General features: G+C 35.7%; 1 protein-coding gene across 2 annotated transcripts in view; it reads left to right on the top strand.

The window, feature by feature from the left end:
- Nucleotides 1–21,569, top strand: part of GRIA2 (glutamate ionotropic receptor AMPA type subunit 2) — an 81,406-nt gene that overhangs the window by 33,995 nt on the left and 25,842 nt on the right. For both annotated transcript variants that reach the window (XM_088132717.1, XM_025170004.2), the window contains exons 3-6: nt 1,271–1,510; nt 10,621–10,817; nt 12,507–12,560; nt 14,449–14,610. In XM_088132717.1, coding sequence (XP_087988843.1) covers nt 1,271–1,510; nt 10,621–10,817; nt 12,507–12,560; nt 14,449–14,610 — 653 coding nt within the window. The remainder of the gene's footprint in view (nt 1–1,270; nt 1,511–10,620; nt 10,818–12,506; nt 12,561–14,448; nt 14,611–21,569) is intronic.

Below are 21,569 nucleotides of genomic sequence, written 5' to 3'. Positions count from 1 at the left end.
TTCTGATCTCAATAGAAGTGAATATGTGTAGCTCAGGGTTGAACTGTGAAGTCCTTGGGGTTCTCTGAGCTTGGTTGTTTTCTTGCAAACGTTTCGTTACCCAGCTAGGTAACATCTTCAGTGCTAGAATGGAATGGGGTTTGCTCTCTGTTTATATACTGTGGCATGCCCTGCCAGTGTTGGTGGGGTGTGGGTTTTGTTTTGTTTTATTTTTTCCCTCTGGTAGTTCCTTGATTAGGGTATTGTTTACTGCTGATTATATGTCTGGTGATAATCTTGGTGTTAATCTCTGCTTATCTGGGTGATGATTGCTGGTGAAGAGATGTTCTGGTCTTTTGTTTTCCTTTTTATTGTCTCTTTTGAATAGTGTGTAGATGTTGTTTATCTCTATGTGCCTGTTGATGGGTGTCTTGTCTGAATACCAAGCTTCCAGAAATTCCCTCACATTTTTGGATTTAGCTTGGTCTGAAATGCTAACAGTTTCCCAGCAACGCTGGCAGGGCATGGACTCCACAGCTTCTGATCTCTGTGTAGGAGACTATAAGAGAGGCCTCTCCTGAAGGTAACTGGATCCAGATGGCATGATGAACTATGGCCAATAGGGTATAGCCTATATCTTAATTTAGATTCTAGGGAGACGGAATAAAAAGATGTCTCTCATAATGTAAAATTGGGTGAGTTCAGCTGTCACATCATAGGCCACTGCTGACCTCCTCTGATATGTGGTAGACATGTGACTCTGTCTTATACTACCATTCACAGCTGTTTTACTCTCTTATTCTTCTGCATAAAGGATTATTATTTCCAATATTTATTAAATGATCCCAACCAATTCCATACTTGATTATATTGATATAACACATACTTAATACTATGTGATGTATCAGTTTAAATATTTTCTATTTATCATTAAATAGGAAAAAAATTATTTTTTCCCAAATCCATGATATATATGTTTTAAAATTCGCTATCAGGTTGAATAAAATTAAATGATTTAAAGTCTATCAGTTGCGTTTTCAGGTTTATTGTTGATGAAACTGATATTAAAAATGCATTCCAATTTCAGTTATGCTTAGGAAGATCCTTACTTACCATTTATTTATTTATTAATATACAGGGGACTAGTTCAAGCTCTTATTTGAATGGATTCAGTCTGTTGATGAAATTATTAGCTAATCTCATCCTGATTCATATTTATCAACTAGATATTTGTATACATAAAACACTGTAAATCAATGCACTAAAATATGTTTTTATCTTTTTCTTCCAGTTTGCTCCCAGTTTTCAAGAGGAGTCTTTGCTATTTTTGGATTTTATGACAAGAAGTCTGTAAATACTATAACATCATTTTGTGGAACTCTTCATGTTTCCTTCATAACACCCAGTTTTCCAACAGATGGTACACACCCTTTTGTCATTCAGATGAGACCTGACCTCAAGGGAGCACTTCTGAGCTTAATTGAATATTATCAATGGAACAAGTTTGCATATCTCTATGACAGTGACAGAGGTAAGATATCTGTGATGTATTAAAATTAATTTTGTGCCAGCACAAATCTGTTTGCAATGATGAAGATAACATTTTGTAACTTTCAATCTTAAACATTTAAGAAGAGAAGACTGAATCAATGCTGCTCCTCATAAGAGTGCACTGAACTGCCATTTCAATCTAGAATACTATGTACAAGGAAAAGAAGAAATGTACAAGGGTATTCCTACAAATCATTGCAAAGTACTTCTGTATAGGAAGGTATTATAATGAAAAATAGTTTTTAGAAGACTTTCATTTAAGAGCAGTGATTTTCACAGCATGAGTTTGATTAAGGAAACAGGCAGTTTCTAGGAAAGACTTCCTGTGGTCATCCTGGGGAATAAAGGATGATTGCTTATGTAAGAATTCCTAGTATGTCCTAGTAATTACTTATGTGGATTTGTTGTAGCACAAGCCTGCCTGCCTGCCTGCCTGCCTTCCTCTCTTCTCTTCTCTTCTCTTCTCTTCTCTTCTCTTCTCTTCTCTTCTCTTCTCTTCTCTTCTCTTCTCTTCTCTTCTCTTCCTAATCTCGCTAATCAAGAATTAAAATGAGTAAGGGAAACCTCAGTCAACTAAGCTTGGGTTTCATGAAAATGATCTACTTTTTATTAAACTTATAATTTCAGTGTTAGAAAAATTGTATCTTTGTGAAATTCTATGGCTCAGATTACCAGAATAAAGTAGGCTTGGTTACTGGATGCCTAAGTGTAAAACATTTTGGGCTGGCTCTGATCTAGACTTAGGAGATCAGTGGTTGCACATTAAAGTACAAAATATATCTTCCACAGATTGAATTGAAGGAAAATGGTGCAATATTCCAAAAAAAACAAACAAACCTGGAATAACTTTATTTAAAAACGTATTTGAATGAAAACTAAATATACAATCTGTGGATTAGAGCCGACAAAAATAGATATGCTAGGACCAACACAGATTTTACAGTTATTACACAGATAGTGACACTGACATAGCTCAGTTTAGACTTTTCTTAGGGGTATAGGGCAGAATTATAAAAAATATATTACACATAAAAATGTTCAAGATAGTATGAATTTCAGGCTTTATTTTATTATCTATAAACGTTTTATGGATATTCTTTATATTAACCATCACAGACATAGTAGAATTAATCTACTTTATAGAACGCACCTTTTAATTTTTTTTCAGATGCCATAAGTGATGACAGAATGATGTATATGTTTGTGTGTCTCAAAACAATTTTATTTCAATTTACAGCAAAATTTCAGAATACACTCAATCCTATTTTCCAAGGCTTTGTGCCCTTGGGAGAATCTGAATAGGTATACCCTGAAGGAAAATGTTTATTTAATTTGTATAGCTATTTTTGCTCTGGCTCCAGTCCCTTTCTTATTTTGGCCCTTTCTACTGTTTTCCCAATGATAGGTTTATTATTTGCCTACCTATAGCCCTGGGCACAAAAAGTTTGCCCCGTCACTTAGCTAGGATTAAATAAAGCTAAGTGGGATGGGTATATTATTTTGCACCATTGATACTGTTTCTGAAGTTCTGAGTGAAAGCTGATCAGTTTTCATAAGTTAAACAAGCACATTATTTTATAGGAATTACCATTAGCAACCTTGCAGTCTCATAGGCAGAACTGTTCTTGGTTCGGAGGACTCAGGATTTTTCTCCCATGCCCTCCAGATGTGTTTGCACTATTGGATATGTTGAATTATTTGTCCCATTACTCCCAGCCAGCATTGTCTTTGGCCATTCAAACTGGGATTCAGGGGCTGTATTCTACCATACACGGAGGTTAAGGAAAGATGTTACTCAGCTTTCAAAACTGTGGGCTAGATTCAATAGTAATTCTATTACTTTTATCAGGATTGATATTTGAAGATATAATGGGAGCCATTGCTGAATCATTAAAAATTATGTCTTGAATTCATATTCTCCATATATTGTTTTATTTCATAAAACTGAGACACAGGAAAATCTGAAAATTCGTATCTTCCATAGGGACCAATGATAAGGTATGCTTCCAGTGTTACAAATAACATTTAACAAGAATTAACTCCATACAGTCCTTTTATGTACCTAATGAAAGCAATTTTCAAGTTTTATTTCTATTAGACAATTCACCTCTAGCTGTCCTTTCCCACAAAATAGCAATTTTGCAAGGCAATAATCTAAAAGAGAAATATTAGCCCTTCATTCACCTATCATTTTTATAGTAATTTTCCCCTCATCCTGGCAACTGCTTTTCCTTGCAAGATTACTTTGCAGGCATTTGTTTGGAATGCCTTAGTTGAGGAAAACATTTAAAGACGTTTTGGAAGAGAGAAAAAGATAGAAAAGAATTAATCCGGTCTTTCCTGATTTTAGGTCCTTCAGATACACTCAGTCGACAGTTCTTAGATAATTGAACAAGCAAGGCCATTAGCTAGGCTACCCGGGAATTCTGGTTAATAAAGCTAGATTAATCACATATGTACTTTTATTGCTACTGTGCAACATTTTTTTTTTCAAGTTGATGTTTTGGTTTGAATGTTTTAAAAAGACCCTAGGATTGAGATACATGCATTCGCTTGCAATGCCTAGTTCTGTGTTTGTTCTCTTCTCTTTAAGGAAATAGCTACCTTATGAAAGCTGTGAAATTTATATCACTTCCTTAATGCTATCTTTGGGAGCTACAATTCCCAGAATGCTTCATTGATTCATTAAAGAGTTTGCCAGCCATAAGGCTCAGTAAAATGTCCCCAAATACACATTTCTGGCTGATACCACCATTAAAAAATGGTAGAAGTGCCAAGAACATACGTTTCTCATTTCCAGCCATCTAGAAAGAAATAAATCATATTAAATGAGTTCTGAAACAAAAAGCTGAAATCATACTCATTTCAATGAAAATTGTAATAAGGATTCAACTTAAACCTATTAAACCTATCACAATACTCTATTACTATTACAATACTCTATTATATACTGATTTTATTACTACTATTAATCCTGCTGTACCTTTTATGAAAAATAGTTTATTCAATTCCAAGTGTTGATTATAATTATACTTCAGAAAATGTTTATCAGTATCTGTAACATGTATGTAATTTCACTGTGTAAATCAGTGAGATATGTAGTTTTATTTTATTTCTATGCTTTGTCAATATTCAGTGGATTTTTCTGGTCTACTGAAGTTATTAAAACAAAATGTTCTTTTTGCTAATAGCACTGTAGGGACAAAAGAACAGATACAGAAGAGAGATGAAAAGTGTTTGGCAGCTCTGTGTGGGAGGAACAGGAACAGTATAAAATCCTGTTAAAATCCAGTATAAAGTTGATTTCAATGGGATTAAGAGCACTTTGTAGGAAAATAATTATGTCTACATAATAATATTGATTTCATTTCAAGATTCATGATGCATTTTAATGCAAAAAACAGCTTATAGTTAGAAGCTATTTGGAATAAGAAGGTGCTTTGAGCATTTTGTTAAATTGTTTTAGTATTGACAAACATACAGTATTCACAGACATCTCATGAGCTGAAAAACATAAAAAGAACAAAAGTATTTTGTGTATTTTTAATTTTTTCCACAAATCAAAACCAAAATATGCATGACAGAATTACCAGTTTAAATAAATATAATTTTATTTACCTTGCTTTCTGTCACTTTAATCTTATCTTGTTTGTATTATCTGGGGGCATCATCAGGAAGTTTGATGGATGAATATAGCTATATTGGTTAAAACCTACAATTCACTGATTCATTTTCAAAAATAAACTATCATTCTGACATTTTACATATTGCCTCATTTTAATCATTCACTTTGAAAGAACATTGTATCACCAGGTACAGGTAGTCCTCGCTTAATAACTATTTGTTTAATGACAGTTCAAAGTTATGATGGCCTTGGAAAAAGTGCTTTATGACCTGTACTCACTTAAGACCATCACAAACCATTGCATCACACCCCTGAGGTCATGTGATCATGATTTGCTATCTTTTTTACAATGGCCATTAGGTGAATCACTATGGTTGCTAAGTGAATCGCATGGTTGTTAAGTGAATCACATGGTTATTAAGTAAATTCTGGCAAAAAATATCCATTGGGGAAGCTGGATTCACTTAATGACCATGTGATTTGCTTAACAACCACGTGATTTGCTTAACAACCATTGTAAAAATGGTTGTAAAATTGGGTCTGCTCACATGGTGACCTGCTTAATGTCCACACTGCTTAATGCCCAATTTTCCAGCCTACCTGTACTCTCATTAAGACATGTGCATTCAAGAGGATCTTTCTCCTTGTTCCAAATTAACATCTAAAATTTTAATATATTGGGAAAAGACTCTTTATATTCTCTCTGCTTTACTCTGGTCATCATTTTAAATAACAGTAACACTACATGAGATATTTAAAATAGCTTATGGAGCCCTCTCCCCACTCAGTGTAATTCCTCTTTTACAGTGCTTCTTTTGATAATTTCTATCTCGTGGGAGGAATAATTTGCTAGCTTCTTCAGATGTTATATTATACTCATTCTTTGCTGTCCAAAATACACTACAGGATATTCTGGATATGTATTTTTCTTTTTTCTCTTTGGTCATATATTCTGTAGGCAATCAGGAATTGGGTACACAGTTCTTAGGATTTGCGTGTCCGTTAGGTGATGGTTGGCAGAGTGCTATGTTAAAATAGCAAGACTGAATAAGAAATGCATAAGAAAAGAATTAAACATTGTAGTGAAAGAGATGGATGAGTCCAGGACATGAAAACTGATGGCAACATCTCTTTGTTAATTCAAGCTTTCTTTCAATGCACACATGCACTAACACACATAAACATACATTAAACATGTAGTACATCTCTATAATACTGAATGACTCTATGTATCACTATATGGAAACATAGGATCATAGACTTGAATTGACTGTTCAATTCATTTGAACCGTTAAGCCATTAAGTCTATCTTTTTTTAGTGCAAGGTCAAAACTATTGTGTTAATGGCAACAGAATAGTTTAGGCTGTACTAGTGAGTTAAATAATAGGTAAATCAACCCTTTGGTAGACCTGTTGCTCCAGAAATATAGCATTAACTGGTGTATATACTTTGGCATTTATTAAGCAATTAACAGACAGCTATAGTTTGGAAACAATGAGTTGATATAGAAAAGAGAGAGAGGAAATCATGACTAGTCACTCTAGAAACATCCCATTTTTTTAATGTATCCAATTCAGCCTGTGAGATACCAAAAACTGATTGCAGAGTTTCCTGCAATCACATCTACTATACTCGTATCACTTTTTTTCCTGCTTTGATTTGCCAAGATTCTAACATTATTATTGTTAATCTTCTATAGTGAGTTGGTCTCAGCACTGAGTTTGAGATGGCTCCTTGTCTTCCCAAACACATATGCCATCCTGGTAGAGAAAGAGCAACAGCCTAGTGGTTCCTCAGGGTTTCATATTGGAATCTTCCAGCCTGTGCCTGGACATTGAACAAAATGTGCCCCATACCATGAAGCTATTCCTGTTATACATATGAAGCAATAGGAATGCAGTCTTTATTTTACTGCTCTGACAGTAGCTGAGCCATGTTTTTCACTGAGAAATATAAGGATGCTTCATATGTTCCGAAGGATTCATTCTCAGGGAGAAGGAAAGAATTAGTGACAGGCAAGCTCAGTCAATCTTGTTTCAAGCAATAGGGTTGTTTTTTTTTTCCTGGCCATAGTCTGTCGCCTTGGCTCTGATCATTCTCTCTCTCTACTTCCTCAGTGCTCTGTTCTTATTCTTTTCTTTCTCATCCTTTTTGGGACACTGAAGGAGGCAACCTCAGACATGACATGACCTTCAACTGCCGAACCTCAAAGAAAAGGGATAGGGTAGTCAAAACAATGTAAATTGCAGTTTTAATATATTTCATGTAACAATTTTGTTTGCCTTACTCATAGAATAATAGAATGTGATATTTGTGCATAGGATGCTCAGATGGCATCTACTAGAGTTGCAAGGTCTGTGAGATTTGTTAGTCATAATTCATTAGACATAATAGTTGCACTCTGTAATTTATGAACTTAGTTATCACCCTATGTTCAGTCTGTGTCAGTTTGTGCTTTACATAACTGTTTCTGTTTTTATAATAATAGTAGTGATCTGTTTCTGACAATAACTGGGATTAGTTATACAAGCACCGCGTGACAAAGCAGAATACCTCATTAGCAAGTTAGCATTGCAGGGATTATAAAAGTATTGCCAGCTACTAGAAGTGTTTTATTCATATTTTATTTAAAATATGTTAATTACAATCAGACTATTTTATGGTACCGGTTTAGGAATTCATAATTACAATGAATTGATCAAGGTCTTAGATATATACTATTAGTATCATAATGTACTAGTGCTTATGTAATATTTTATTTGCTTTTTCATCAAGAAAGATGAGGTAAAAAAAGATAATTGCTGTAAGTGGTGAAGAGACAAGGAGATTTAGCCTGAATTAAATATGGACTTTTTTGTACATATTTATTCGATTCTTGTATTGATAACTTGTAATAAGCATTTTGTCAAAATTATAGGACCAAGGGACTTTAAGTTTATGCAGGACTACATAGAATCAGCTGAAGTAGAGAACATGGTGCAGAGATTCTGGTGCTCTCATGAGGGATTTGAGAATTGGACTTAATATTACAACAGCCAGATAATGACTTCATAACCATGGTTCCAACAGCTTGGGACTCATTCATTTGCAACGCTCATTTCAGAATGTCCTGTTTCAGTTTCAGATTGTGATCGTGAAAATAGTCTAGCACTCCAAAGACAATGCCCCAGTTACATCAACTGACTCAAATTGACAGCCATGTCATAAAGCTGCAACAGTTCAAAATACATTAGCAAAATGTTGTCTGTATTCTGAGGTAACCGGTTGTGCAGTGGATTGTCTCATGTAATCCTCTGAGCATTTGAATAAGATGTTAAGTGACTGCATGAAGGTCCTAGTACTGAATGTACTGCATTCTAGAGAAGATCAAAATTAATCTGTTCCTTTTAAGTAATGATGTAGATGAAAACCAAAAGCAATATAGCAACCAGCTTAAACTGAGTTAGATCATTCAGCAATTGGGCTTTCTACTGGCTACACTGACTGCCAGTGGCTTTCAGTTTCAGATGGGAATTTTCCCTAGCTCTCCCTAAAGATGCAGGTATTTTGCCTTTACAGGAATAGTATGGATAGGGTGCTTTCAAGGATAATTTCTGCGACATGTTTCTCCTCTGGGGAGGTACAGGTAGAGAAAGCATAACTAGTTGGATATGGAAAGCAATCAATGCCTCTTTGCAGGAGAGGCTGTTTTAAATCTTGTAGTTCTTGATAACTATTGTCTGATCTCCAGCCTCTCCTTTTGGGGGAAGGTTGTTGAGAGATTGGTGGGGAGTCAGCTTCAAAGCAATCTACATTTGCTTTGGATTATCTGGACCTTTTTTTGGTCAGGATTTAATTCTGGGCATTGTAACAGTAGTAGTGATACTACTTTGTCAGATAACTACTGATTACTTTTGTTGGGACCAGTATTGGACTAGTGTACTCCTTTGGGTCCTATAAGATTTCTTGGTGGCCCTTGGAGTATCACTCGTGATATCCTTTTGGACTTGAGAGTTGGAAATTGAGGCACTGTTCTTCAGAGGTTCTGTTCTTATCTTAGTGACCATTGCAATTGGTAGTAGTGAGGGAGGAGAAGTCAGCTTAGTGGCCTTTCTAAGGCAGTGTGGCTCAGAGTTCAGTCCTCTCCATCCTGCTTTTAAACATCTGCATGAAGCTTCCAGGGAAGTCATTTGCCTGTTTAGGATATATCACTAGTATATAGATAATCCACAATTGAATATTGCCACTCCAGGCCCATCTGGGGATGTTGAGTTTTTTTCTAGTATTTCTCTACCAGTGCCAAATGAGTCTCTCAAAGGGGAGGCATTACCTCTGAGAAACCAGATCCATGATTTGGGAGTTATCTTGAACTCATGGCTACTACTGGATGGGCAGATGGCTAGGAAGCTGTGGCTAGGAAGACCATTGCCCAGCTCAGCTGGTGCATCAATTGCAATTGTACGTGGAGTGGTAGGACCTTATAGCAGTGAGCCACACCCTTATCACTACTCATATGACAAGGGACTGCCCTTGAAAACTAAACAAGAATGCAATATGTATTTTTTTGTGGCATTCATTACTGTGAGCACATTACACCTGTGCTCCAAGCCCTGAACTGGTTACCAGTAGGCTTCCAAGGGCAATTATATGAAACCTTTTATGGTTTGGTGCCTAGATACTTATATGGCCACCTTCCCCATCTGCAATCACCACCTCCCCAATAAGAGAATCCCAGGTGAATCTCTTTTTGGTTCCCCCTTTTGTGAGGTGAAGGGAGCAGAAGGCATACAGGTGCTGCTTCTTAGTTATGTTGCCTATTTTGAACAATCTTCCACTTGAAGGTTGGTTAGACCCCCACATTGGCGGTCTTCCATAAACAGGTTAAGACAAAGTGTTTCTAGAGGATATTTGGGATCAACTGAGTAATGCCATCTATTGTTTTGGTTATGGATATCGTTTTATTCTATTTTTATTAATAATATATTGATATTTACCATTGACATTTTAATTTGTATTGGTTTTCTGTAAATAGTTGTGAAATGCACACTATTGTGAGTCTGTTCTGAATTTGACTATATACAGATCTGGTAAATAACAATCGTATATGCATTATTGGCTTCCATGAGAGAAGCAGCTTTACTTCTTCCATCCCCAGCACACAGGAGAAACAAACAGTTCAATTGCATTTAGGTATTGATTCACTGTATTATTTCCTCCTTCCAATAGCTTAGAAACTATTCTTCCCCAAACTGATGATATCTATTCCAAAAAGAACCACTAATGCAAACAACTGGATGTAGTTAAGGAGCTGCGCCATCCCTGCACAGAAATATTAGAGGTCCAAATGATTAATGGTCATGACTTTATTTTTTTTAAAAAATGAATAGGTTGCATAGGTTGCAGGATTACCCTTATATACTATACATACAAACTTTAGATTATTTAAATAAGTTTAAGTCAATACTGAATTTTTCTGTATCACCAGGGCTGTCAACATTACAGGCTGTACTGGACACTGCAGCTGAAAAGAAATGGCAAGTGACTGCTATAAATGTGGGGAATATTAACAACGATAGAAAAGATGAAACATATCGCTCATTGTTTCAAGATTTGGAGATAAAAAAGGAAAGACGAGTAATTCTGGACTGTGAACGGGATAAAGTCAATGACATTGTAGATCAGGTTTGCTACTCTTTCTTTTTCAATATCTATCTGTGTAAGCAACTGTGAAATTATTGTCAATAATCACCATTATTTATGTGCTTATTTAGCAGCCTTGGCAAACAGATTACAATTATGATATTTATTATTATCAGTTCTCTACTTAAGCGCTAACAAGAATATACTAACTGTGCTGCTGCATTGCAAGACTAGCCGTACTATTGTTCAGAGTGATGATGCAATGTTGGACAAGTAATTGGGCAGCAAACTGTCCAGGGGGAGAGAAAACACTCCTAGAATTTTCTCTCTGGGTGTCAGATTAATTTGTCTGGCTTTGGATATTAATATGCCTTGATTGGTACACCATTATTTGGAGTGCCATCATTACAGGTAGTCCTCGTTTAGCAACTGCTTCGGATAGCGAACATTTGTAAATACGACAGTTGTAAACAAATCATTTTCCAACCAATGCACACACTTAGACCCACATTTCTGCGCCTGACAACAATGCATGCTGGAGAGGAACACTGGTGTTGCTGTACGAGAGAACTTTATTTGAATGAGACAGCAGCAGCCAGCAATCTTCACGTCTCTCCCTCTCTCGCAGTCACATGGTTTGCTTAGCAACTATGTCACTTAGCGACCATTTCACCAGAACCAATTGCAGTTGCTAAACGAGGGTTACCTGTATTTGCTATTTGATGATAGGTCATCCCTGATGCATCGAACAGAAATCTACCTGGTAAAAGAGGTAATGCAAAAGTGTTGCATTAATGGCAGTTTGGATCTAGAGTGTGCCTCGTACAAATGGATGGCATTTCTGTTTGCACATAAAATGCACATTTTTTAATTCAAATTTATTAGCTGCCCAATTCCAATCAACTCTGGGCAGCAATAGGAAATACAGAGGGAGGGGAATTTTCAGGGTTCCATAGATTCCCAACTACACCTACAGCTTTAGCTCCATTGTGCTTTAGGTGTCCATAAAATAAATATTTTCAGAGATATATAGAAATGACTGGCCTTTGTGTTGTGTTTGAATAGTAGTATATATGTAAGTCCAGCAACCAGATGTTTCAGTGTTACTTGGTCACCTAATAGACAGCTGTGCCATCCTCCATAGTTCTATAAAGTAGGCTCAGTTAGTCATGGGATCTAATGGTTGTCTCACCATTCAACATAGGGGGAAGGGGCAGATATATTTTATTTATTTATTCAAATTTGTTGTAGCTGCCCAACTCTAGTGGATTCTGTGCAGTGTACAAAACCAAAAAACTGTAAAAACAATTAAAGCATAAAACCACAGATAGCCTGGACTAAAACAGTCTTAAAGGAAACATACCCAAAGGCAATAGGGTGATCCTGTTGCTGGTCTAAAATCCTGTAACTGGTCTAAAATATTGCCATCACGTTGTTCAATAGGAGGAGAAAGAATCTTGCTAGTCTATTGCTGACAAGCTTTAAGAGTGTCAGAACTTCTGAAAATGAATATAAAAGTGAAATATTTTAGAGCTATTAAGCTGTTGGACTGAAAACAATTTTCATGACATTTAAAAATAAAATCCATATTTTTAATTTACAGTGAATTCATCATACCATATTGTCAGGTATTTTTTCAATATAATCACTCAGTTATTGTATTTTATTAAATGTGTTTCATTTTCTCTGTACCTTTTCCCCAAGCCAATCAGTTATTTGATTCACTTCTAGGTTATTACAATTGGTAAACATGTAAAGGGATATCACTACATCATTGCAAATTTGGTAAGTTAGTTTAATACTTGCCCGAACATGTAATATTTCCAAGAATAAAGTATATTTTATGTATGGTTTTGCATGTAATATTTAATTAAAGGTCTGTAGTTTTCTGAAAAAAATTATTCCTGGTTTTTGCATTATTTATATAAAATTATCACCCTTTTTCCTGCCAAAAAATGCATTTGCCGGCTCTGATTATATATCCTCCCACCTCTGATCATTATAACCACACTTAGCTGCCACTGTACCCCTATATTGTTACTATCCTCTATATGATTACCATATATGAGGAAAGAGGGAACAAATCAATTTTCTGTTGGCCTCAACTATGACATATACACATTAAGTGTTATGTCTGGAAAGAGGTGTATATATTTAGCTGTTCTGTAAGTTGGCAGTTTGTATTTCCAACTGTATGATAAAATGTGTTGACGATATGAACCTTCTCAAAGTAATCCTAAAAACTTTATTTCAAATTAAATAGAACTTCTATGTAAAAATTTAAATTATGGTGTACAGGAAAGAAAAAAGCACTGAAACATCTTTTGAAGAAATTTGATCATACTGTATTTAGAGTCATGATCTTCCTTTTTGTCTCTTCTAATATAAACAACAGAGCAGAAACATTTATTTAAATACTAAACATGCTTTATATATAAACTGTGATTAGTTTAAATTGTGGCTAATAAGCCAGGGCAAAGAATGGCAGAATGTTAATGAATATACTATTTATTGTCAATTTATTTTAGATAAAGCAGTGGATTGTGGTTAAAGAGAATAGCCTTGCACTGCATTGCAATAAGTCCTCACTTGCTCTTTTCTTTCCAGTGCATTTGAGTCGATCCCTCCTTTCAGAAACCTTTTGGGATTCTCTAGACACTATCGGATCCTTCAGCCTAAATCTAGAAACATGGATTATTAAAACGATGGACTAAAATAATAAATATTTATTTGCGGAAAAAATTGTTTTATATTTTAGGAGTAAAAAAATTAGTGAAAATAAGTAACCACAACGACTGTCAAAATGACAGCCTGTGCATCATGATGTCACAGTGCAAATTCTATCCTTTCATACCGGCATCATGACTTCATACTCAAGTACATAATGGGTGGAGTTTGCGTGACAATGTTGCAGTGCACTGTCATTTGCTCCTCTCCTTGCCCTCCTTCTGTGAACACCAATTTTGGGGGCTTGTAAAGTATATCAGGTTGCTTATCTGACAAAAGTTTTTAAAAACATGAAATATTCTCATCCACAAGGAAGAGATAAAATTAATTCATATACAGTATACTAATATGTAAACATATGTGTGTGTACTTGTAACAAAGCAGATGGAAGAGCTGGGGTCTAACTTTGAAATTTTAGGGTATTCGGTCTATGTCATTTTTTTTTAGATTTTTTTTATCCTGCCTTTATTATTTTTATAAATAACTCAAGGCAGCGAACATCCCTAATACTCCTTCCTCCTCCTATTTTCCCCACAACAACAACCCTGTGAAGTGAATTGGGCTGAGAGAGAATGACTGGTCCAAAGTCACCCAGCCAGCTTTCATGCCTAAGGTGGGACTAGAGCTCACAGTCTTCTGGTTTCTGGGCTGGTGCCTTAACCACTAGACCAAATTGGTTCTTCCAAATGTCATTTGGAAGTTCTACATCCCATATACACTGTCTAAAAATCTTTCTAACTCATAGATTGTAGGAACTGTGGTGAAAGTGTATGACAGAAGTGTCCTTAGAATATTTATCTCTTGTGTTCTCTGTTTATTTATTCAAATTTGTTATAGATGCCCAACTCCTATGGACTCTGGGCACGTACAAAACCAAAAAATCCATAAAAACAGATAAAATATAGAACTCTGTTGTGCAACTGAAATGTATATTTTCCATGCCTAGGGATTTACTGATGGAGACTTATCAAAAATACAGTTTGGAGGGGCTAATGTGTCAGGATTTCAAATAGTGGACTATGATGATCCTTTGGTATCAAAATTTATACAGCGTTGGTCAACACTGGAAGAAAAAGAATATCCTGGAGCTCACACTAGCACAATTAAGGTAGATAATTTTCCTTTTATATCTGGAATAGAGTATACTGATGGTTGTTCACATAGAAATGAATTCTAGAGAGCTGTTAAACAAAATCATATTGCTCTGAAGACCTAATAATGTTATTATTGTGCATTGTCGTGCACAATATCCCAATATGTGAAATACTCAGTTGGCATATTTGAAGGATAAAAATAGTTCAGTAACTTCTTGTTGCAGAAAATAAAGTTCTGCAAAATAAAAACAATAACATATACACATGATAATCACAGATGAATGTGTTATCTTTCCTGCTAATACTTGAATGCAGGTTCATTGGTTTCTGAAATAAGGAATTTATTTCTTCCCAAACAGGTGATTGATTCTGAATTTGCTAATTCATGCTCAGCTTTAGAAAACTGGGAAAGAAAGAACTGCACTAAGAGTAATTTACAGGTTTGTAAAATAAGGAAAGCTAGGCCAGAATATGCCATAGAAGTAATTAAAATTAAAGGATGGCAAAATATGGCACAAAGGACTGAATGATTAAAAGGCAAAAGGAAAAGAGTCAGTCTGTGATATCACAATGATAAAATCTTGGTTAATCAGTTTTACCCAGATGTTGTTTTGAACTGTGTGATTTTGCATATTTTCATGATAGCATTATTTTACTTCATACCACTGGTACTCTGCTATGTAACTTTGCTAGTAGTTTAAAAACAGGAGATTATAGTCAACCATAGGAACAATATTTTTTAAAAAATGCACATGACTGCAAGAAATTATTAAACTGCCACCTGAAAATACATCTCTTAAATTTTATATAGCATCAGTGAGACACCTTTACTTATAGAAGTTATTGTCCAAATTTTGTCAAACAGGGAGATATACTATTACTAAGACTTCAAAAGTCTGAAGTTATTACACATCTTCTAAAATGTTGGAATAAACATATGTGGTGTAAATTTTTCAAAGACTCATGCCAGCTGTTATAGACTTCAAGACATGAAATATAGATTGTGACTTTCTACTGGGCTGCGGTAGCCTTATATTCCAGTCTTAAACTTTTTGGAAAATAAGAGATAAAGCAGCAAAAGTGGGTGTCATCTCTTTGAACAGTATGAATGTCAAAGGATTTACAAAATGCTGCTCTGTTAGAAAAGCTTATGGGCCATTGAAAGGGGGGCCTGCACCTCTTTTCTGCAGAGGGAAGTCTCATGATCCAAGGGGGAAAAAATGCAGCTTCTTTAAAGGTTTGAGGATACCTTTTATGTTCATGCTGCTAGGCACTCAGAAGTATCCTTTTAGAACTGAATCTGAAGCTCTGTACAGGCTTACTATGAGATATGTAAGGTAGCATTTTTGTCACTGTGATGTTTTTAAAAAAAAATTAAAAGAATATTATAAGTGAATCGTCAGTTGCTTCAGCATCTTCTTTGGAAATAGGTTAACAAAGTGTCAGAGAGAGGCGGCATCAGACTTTTGCTCCTTTGCCCTTCTATGAACTTTCCTTTGTCTTATACAAGGATAAGAAATAGTCACCTTGAACAGCTGTTGTGCTCAGCTCTGGAAACGTGCAAACAAGAGCTCTCTTTATTTATTTATTGTACCTTGTGCCTCATTGCAATCCAGCAACTCTTGGGAGTTTACTGGATATACAGTACATTTTCAACATCCATGGACGTTGAAAATTAGCAGTAAACTTGGTGATGTGATTTCCTAATGATTTTCCAGGTGAAACAAATCAGATGTTCTCACCCTTTAGATAAATGTAGCATATCTTATTATAAATAATAATTATAATTATTAAAATAAAACATAGTTGTATTTTAATTAACATTTATTTGTTGTTTTTATTGTAAACCATCCAGAGTCACTTCTGGATGGTTTACAATATTTATATTTCAAATTTGAAATATAAATAAAATAAATATCTGAAATTGCCTCAGATAAAAAATGGAAAAAAATTAGATCCATCTAGTTGACATCCTTGCTCTACTTTCTACTACTCCCAGCATCTGAAAAAGCAAAATAATAAAAGCATGGTCCCACATTTCTACCAAATGTTCATTCCTAAGTAGCCACAGCTGAGGAACAGAACAATCAGACATACTTGGGTCCAAAAATTATGCTAATAAAAAAAGAAGGAAGGATATGAAACTGGGAGATTGGGAAGAGAGGATAGGAAATATGTATGAGAGTTAAAATAGGACCCAGCAGTTCCCTGGGCAGATGTAAACAGCAACCACTTGATATATCTTGAAAGGAGATCTTACAGACACCATGAACCATGTATCTGCCCTTGTGGTGTTGGTCAAGTGGAGGACATTATTCATTATGTCCTCCACTGCCCCATTTACAATGAGATTAGGGCCAAATTATTGATGGTAGGTGAACTGAAGGACCCAGACCTCGAACAGTTAAACCATCTTCTTGCAGATGTGTTTCCAACTGTTATCAGTCAGGGTGCTCCATTTGCTCTGCTGTCACTTAAACTTAGAAAGAAGTATTTAAGTTCTTAGTTGTAGATGTGTGATGGAATGGAATTATGAAGGCCACACTCAGGGGGGGAAACATCCTCTTTTGTCTCCTGAGGGGCGAGGAAGAGATAAGAGGATGAGGCTGGCACCTCCCTGAGGAATTCTCTCTGTTTTCACTGGCTGACTGTGGGAACTAAGTTTCAGTCTGGGAAGATTCTTGCTAGAGGTCGTAGCTAATAAACATTGCTGAACTGAATCTGCATGGTCTTCTGGAGTTCCTTGGGCTAGGCCGGACAAGATCTGGTTTTATCTTGTTTTAACTTTCTTACATCTAATACTCTTTTTTTTTTTACTTCATTTTGTAATTTTACTATTCTGTTGTTATTTTATTTATGGTATGCTATATGTTATGACCTGTGCTTACAACGATAAACTTACTCACTTACTCACTCACTCACTTACTTATACTTGACTTGAAGACTACCAAGTGCTCTGCCACGTATCTGTTAATTCTTAAAGGAAGGAAAAGGAAACCATGAGTTTAAACTGCAAGGTTATAAAAGTAATGTATAACTTCTCAGTGACTGAGGAAAATCAACCACTATGCATGGCTTCATTCCAGTCTCCAATAAAGATTATAATCTATCCAAACCATGTTTCTGAATTTCTTGCTAAGTTTATCTGAAATATGTAAGTCATGAAATATCAGAAGCCTCCCCATATTGGTGAGTACTGGCTGAGTGATGAGAATATGAATAAGCTGTTTTCAATCCATTAGATTAGGGGTTTTGAAACTTTTTCAAGCCATGGAATCTGTTAGTTAAGAAAAATTAATAATCCCAGAACCCTTGATCAAGAGGCAAAGTACCAGTGATAAAAAGCTAGCATAAAAACAAAAATTAAAGTGTAAAATAATATGTATGTGTGTGTGTGTGTGTGTGTGTGTGTGTATGTGTGTATATATATATATACATATATGGTTATGACAATTTGATATTATGAGAGTGGATAAATATGCAGGAAAATCACCATTTGTGATGTCACTTAGAAGAATCACTTACTTAGGAATGATGATGCCATGGATTTATTTATTTTTTTCCATTGTGAATGCCTGGATGGAACTATTTAAGCACTCCTCTTCCTCCTGCCTGGGAAAATGTTTGTCAGAATTTGGGCATAGGCAGGATGTTGGCTTTCGTGTTTGTATGTGTTCATGTAAGAAGATGGAAGATTTGAGTGGTGATGGTAGAAAGGCAGCCTCCTGCACAGATCACTTCCAAACACTAGAGATGACATACAGCCAATGAGAGGGGAAGACCTAGCTATGAGGCAGGGGGTGGATATGATGACTAAGTGTGCATTTGAGACCAGTGCATTCAAGAGGTTCCTTGTGCTTAGACCCTTATGGAACCCATTCCAGTTCTAATGGAACCCAGTTTGAAAACCCCTTCTCTAGATAGTCAAGATCAGCATTCTTCAACCACTGGCCTTGTTGAATGGGGCATGTAGTCCCAACATATCCTGATGACTCCAGTTTGGGGAAGGCTGCTCTAGATTTTCCCATTTCTGTCAGGACTTGAGAACTTTCCTTTCTTTACTAAGCCAACCAATTTATATCACAATAGCAATAAAGGTGGCTTAGATGAAGTCTCAACAAACTCATGGTTATATGGTCTTCAGTGATTTCTGTTTGAAGATTGAGCCTTATTTTATGTGGTCCTTGGACAGATTTCAAAAGCTCTGTGTGTGTCTATGTATGTATGTATGTATGTGTGTGTGTGTGTGTGAGAGAGAGAGAGAGACAGAGAGACAGAGAGAGAGAGAGAGAAGTATGGCCCTGCCCAGTTTTGACTCTGGCTTCTGGTTCCATCTATCTTTCTTTTTAGTCCTCATTATAACAGGATAAAAATATTATATTAATGCTTAACTTTGTCTAAAGGTCAGAGACGTAGGGCTTTAAAAATCCTGCTACTTTGTAATTAGTATTACATGATGTGTGCCTCATAAACTACTTTATATTTGCCTCAAGTCTGCCGTTATTCAGTACATGTATAAATGATCAGAGTAGCAGCAGGAGAAATTGCATCTCTCAGTGGTGTGCTCTGACATAATTTAGTTACTGACTAGCTCTGAATGGGCAGTGCTAAATCATCTGAACAACTGATTAAATTTGGAGAATTTTGATTTATATTCCCTATATGATCAATGAATATGTGATCAAGAGAAAATAGCAGATGGTGAGAAATGCTTCTAAACATATCTATCCTATTCCATAATAATACCAGTTTTGATTGCTTTTCTGGAAAGAAATTAAACCCAAGTTCATGTATATGAGAGAATACCTAAGATAAATATGGTAGAATCCAGGGGATCATAGGACCCATCTTGAGGCAACTGTGCTTGTGACTGCTGTTCAGTAATTAATAGCAATATTTGTTCTAATAAATATCTAGAGCAATGAAAAATAAATAATAAGTGAAACCAGTTAAAAGGGAGATAAGACAAAAGAAAATGAAATCTAAATAAATCGAATAGCACCATGCTCTGTATTTTTCTGTACTTGCAAACTATCCTTATAATTGCTTCACCATGATTGCCTTTTGTTCTTTGAACTTCATCTTTCTCTTTATGAGGATCTCTTCAACTCCATATAACTACAACTTTCTCAGTCTTTATTTATTTACTTACTTACTGAGGCTTAGATGCTGCTCCAATTGTATGTGACTCTGAGTGGTTTATACTCTTCTTTTATATATTTGTTCTGTGATTCAGTCCTGATTCATTCTAAGACCAAACCACCTCAAAATATTTTTCCACTGTTTGCTCACTTTTATATTGAATCCATGTTCATCCAGTGCTCATTTATTTTGTTATCTTAAATCTTGGTTTTAACATGTTTCTTAAGCAACCCATTCCCATTGCATTCAATTTATTTTTATGTTTCTCCTAATGTATCCAATTCTCACTTCCATACTGAAAAGTAGGCAGAAAATCTTACACACAACCTTCTTGCTTCTTTTGACAAATATTTATTCCTCACAACAGATAACATACTATACATTATATTTCTACCAGAATTTGCATGTCTTAAAATTTATCCATCCATTTTCTGATCTTTATTAAGTATTCTTCCAAAGTATACAAATCTTCTTGCTTTAGTTTCCACATTTATATATAACTTGCAATCATTCACTTCATTTTCCTGTCAGACATCATCACTTTTGCCTTAAAAACGTTAATCTTCAGATCCATACCTCTCATTGCATCATGTAATCTAGCTAACATTCACTGCAAATTGTTTGTATTCTTATCCAGCAATACAGAATCATCTGCATGCAGAAGTATTCCCAAATTTACATTTCAGTATTCTGATGACATGCAAATCTATGGTGTGGCTCTCTGAAAGGGTTGGATAAAGCATAATATATTGAAAATGAATCCAGGCAAGATGGTGAGGAGGAGGAGGAGGGGGAGAGTGAGGGTTAGAGATGCTTACTGTGAATGATCATAATTCCAGAGATATGGTAAATCCCTTATTCTGAATGGATCATATTCTCCAGGAAGAACAGATCTATAATTTGAAGGTACTTCTGAATCCAAATCTCTCCCTCATTTTCCAGATTAAGCTAGTGGCCAAGATTTCCTTTATTCACTTCAGATGATAAGTACATCCCTTCTTGGAAGAAAATGACCTTAAAGCTGTGATGTATGTTTCAGGTTTGAGTAATGTAATATATTGCACATGAGAGCAGTTATATCAGGAGCTAGAATTTCTCAAGGCAGAAAGGCCAATTATTCAACAACTAATTGCTATCATACCTGAAAATTTTAAGGGTTAGGGAATGCCATATTTAATCTTCAGTGGAAGAAAAAAGGAACTTTTTGTCCTCTTATTATGTATCCTCCCTCAGGTTGACAGAAGGCACTCAACTGCTTTAAGTGACTTCACTGTAGTATGTAATAAATATTCTTATCTAGTGTTGCTGGGTTGAGTGCCTGGAGAGCTTCTGCCAATTTTCAGCCAGAGAGTTTGACAGCTGATTTTCTTCTCATTCCATAACAGCAGGAGCATGTCAGTGTAGTAGTGTTTAATTTGCAGCTTTACATCAAAGATTGACCCAGTTTTATACTTTCCCAGTTGTTTTGAAACTGCTTTCCCTGCTCCTTACACACATTGGTTCTCTGTCATCCTCGCGAGGTAGACCAAGAAACACAGCCATATGAGCTAATTCTACTGTATGGTAAAGTTATCGTGCAAGTCTGAAAGAATATTTCTCCCCCTATCTGTTTTATAGCCCAAGAAACCAGGGAGAGTCTCTTCTGAGCCTCTTGTCCCTCCCACATTCCTGCTGTGGACTACATTGCCTTTTATCTAACCATTCCTTTGGCTGCGGCTTTTCCCCTATCTCCCAAGGTCATTCCCATATACCATTACACTCTACTACCCCTTCCTATCTTATTGTATAGAGAAGAGTAGTTTAAGGCAGAGTGTATTCTGCATTCTTGGCA

This window comes from Python bivittatus, unplaced genomic scaffold (genome assembly GCF_059951505.1).
Source record: "Python bivittatus isolate LINGU-HERP-01145 unplaced genomic scaffold, Pbiv_v1 ctg000070_np1212, whole genome shotgun sequence".
NCBI lineage: Eukaryota > Metazoa > Chordata > Lepidosauria > Squamata > Pythonidae > Python > Python bivittatus.
This window is presented reverse-complemented; position numbering and strand designations above follow the sequence as displayed.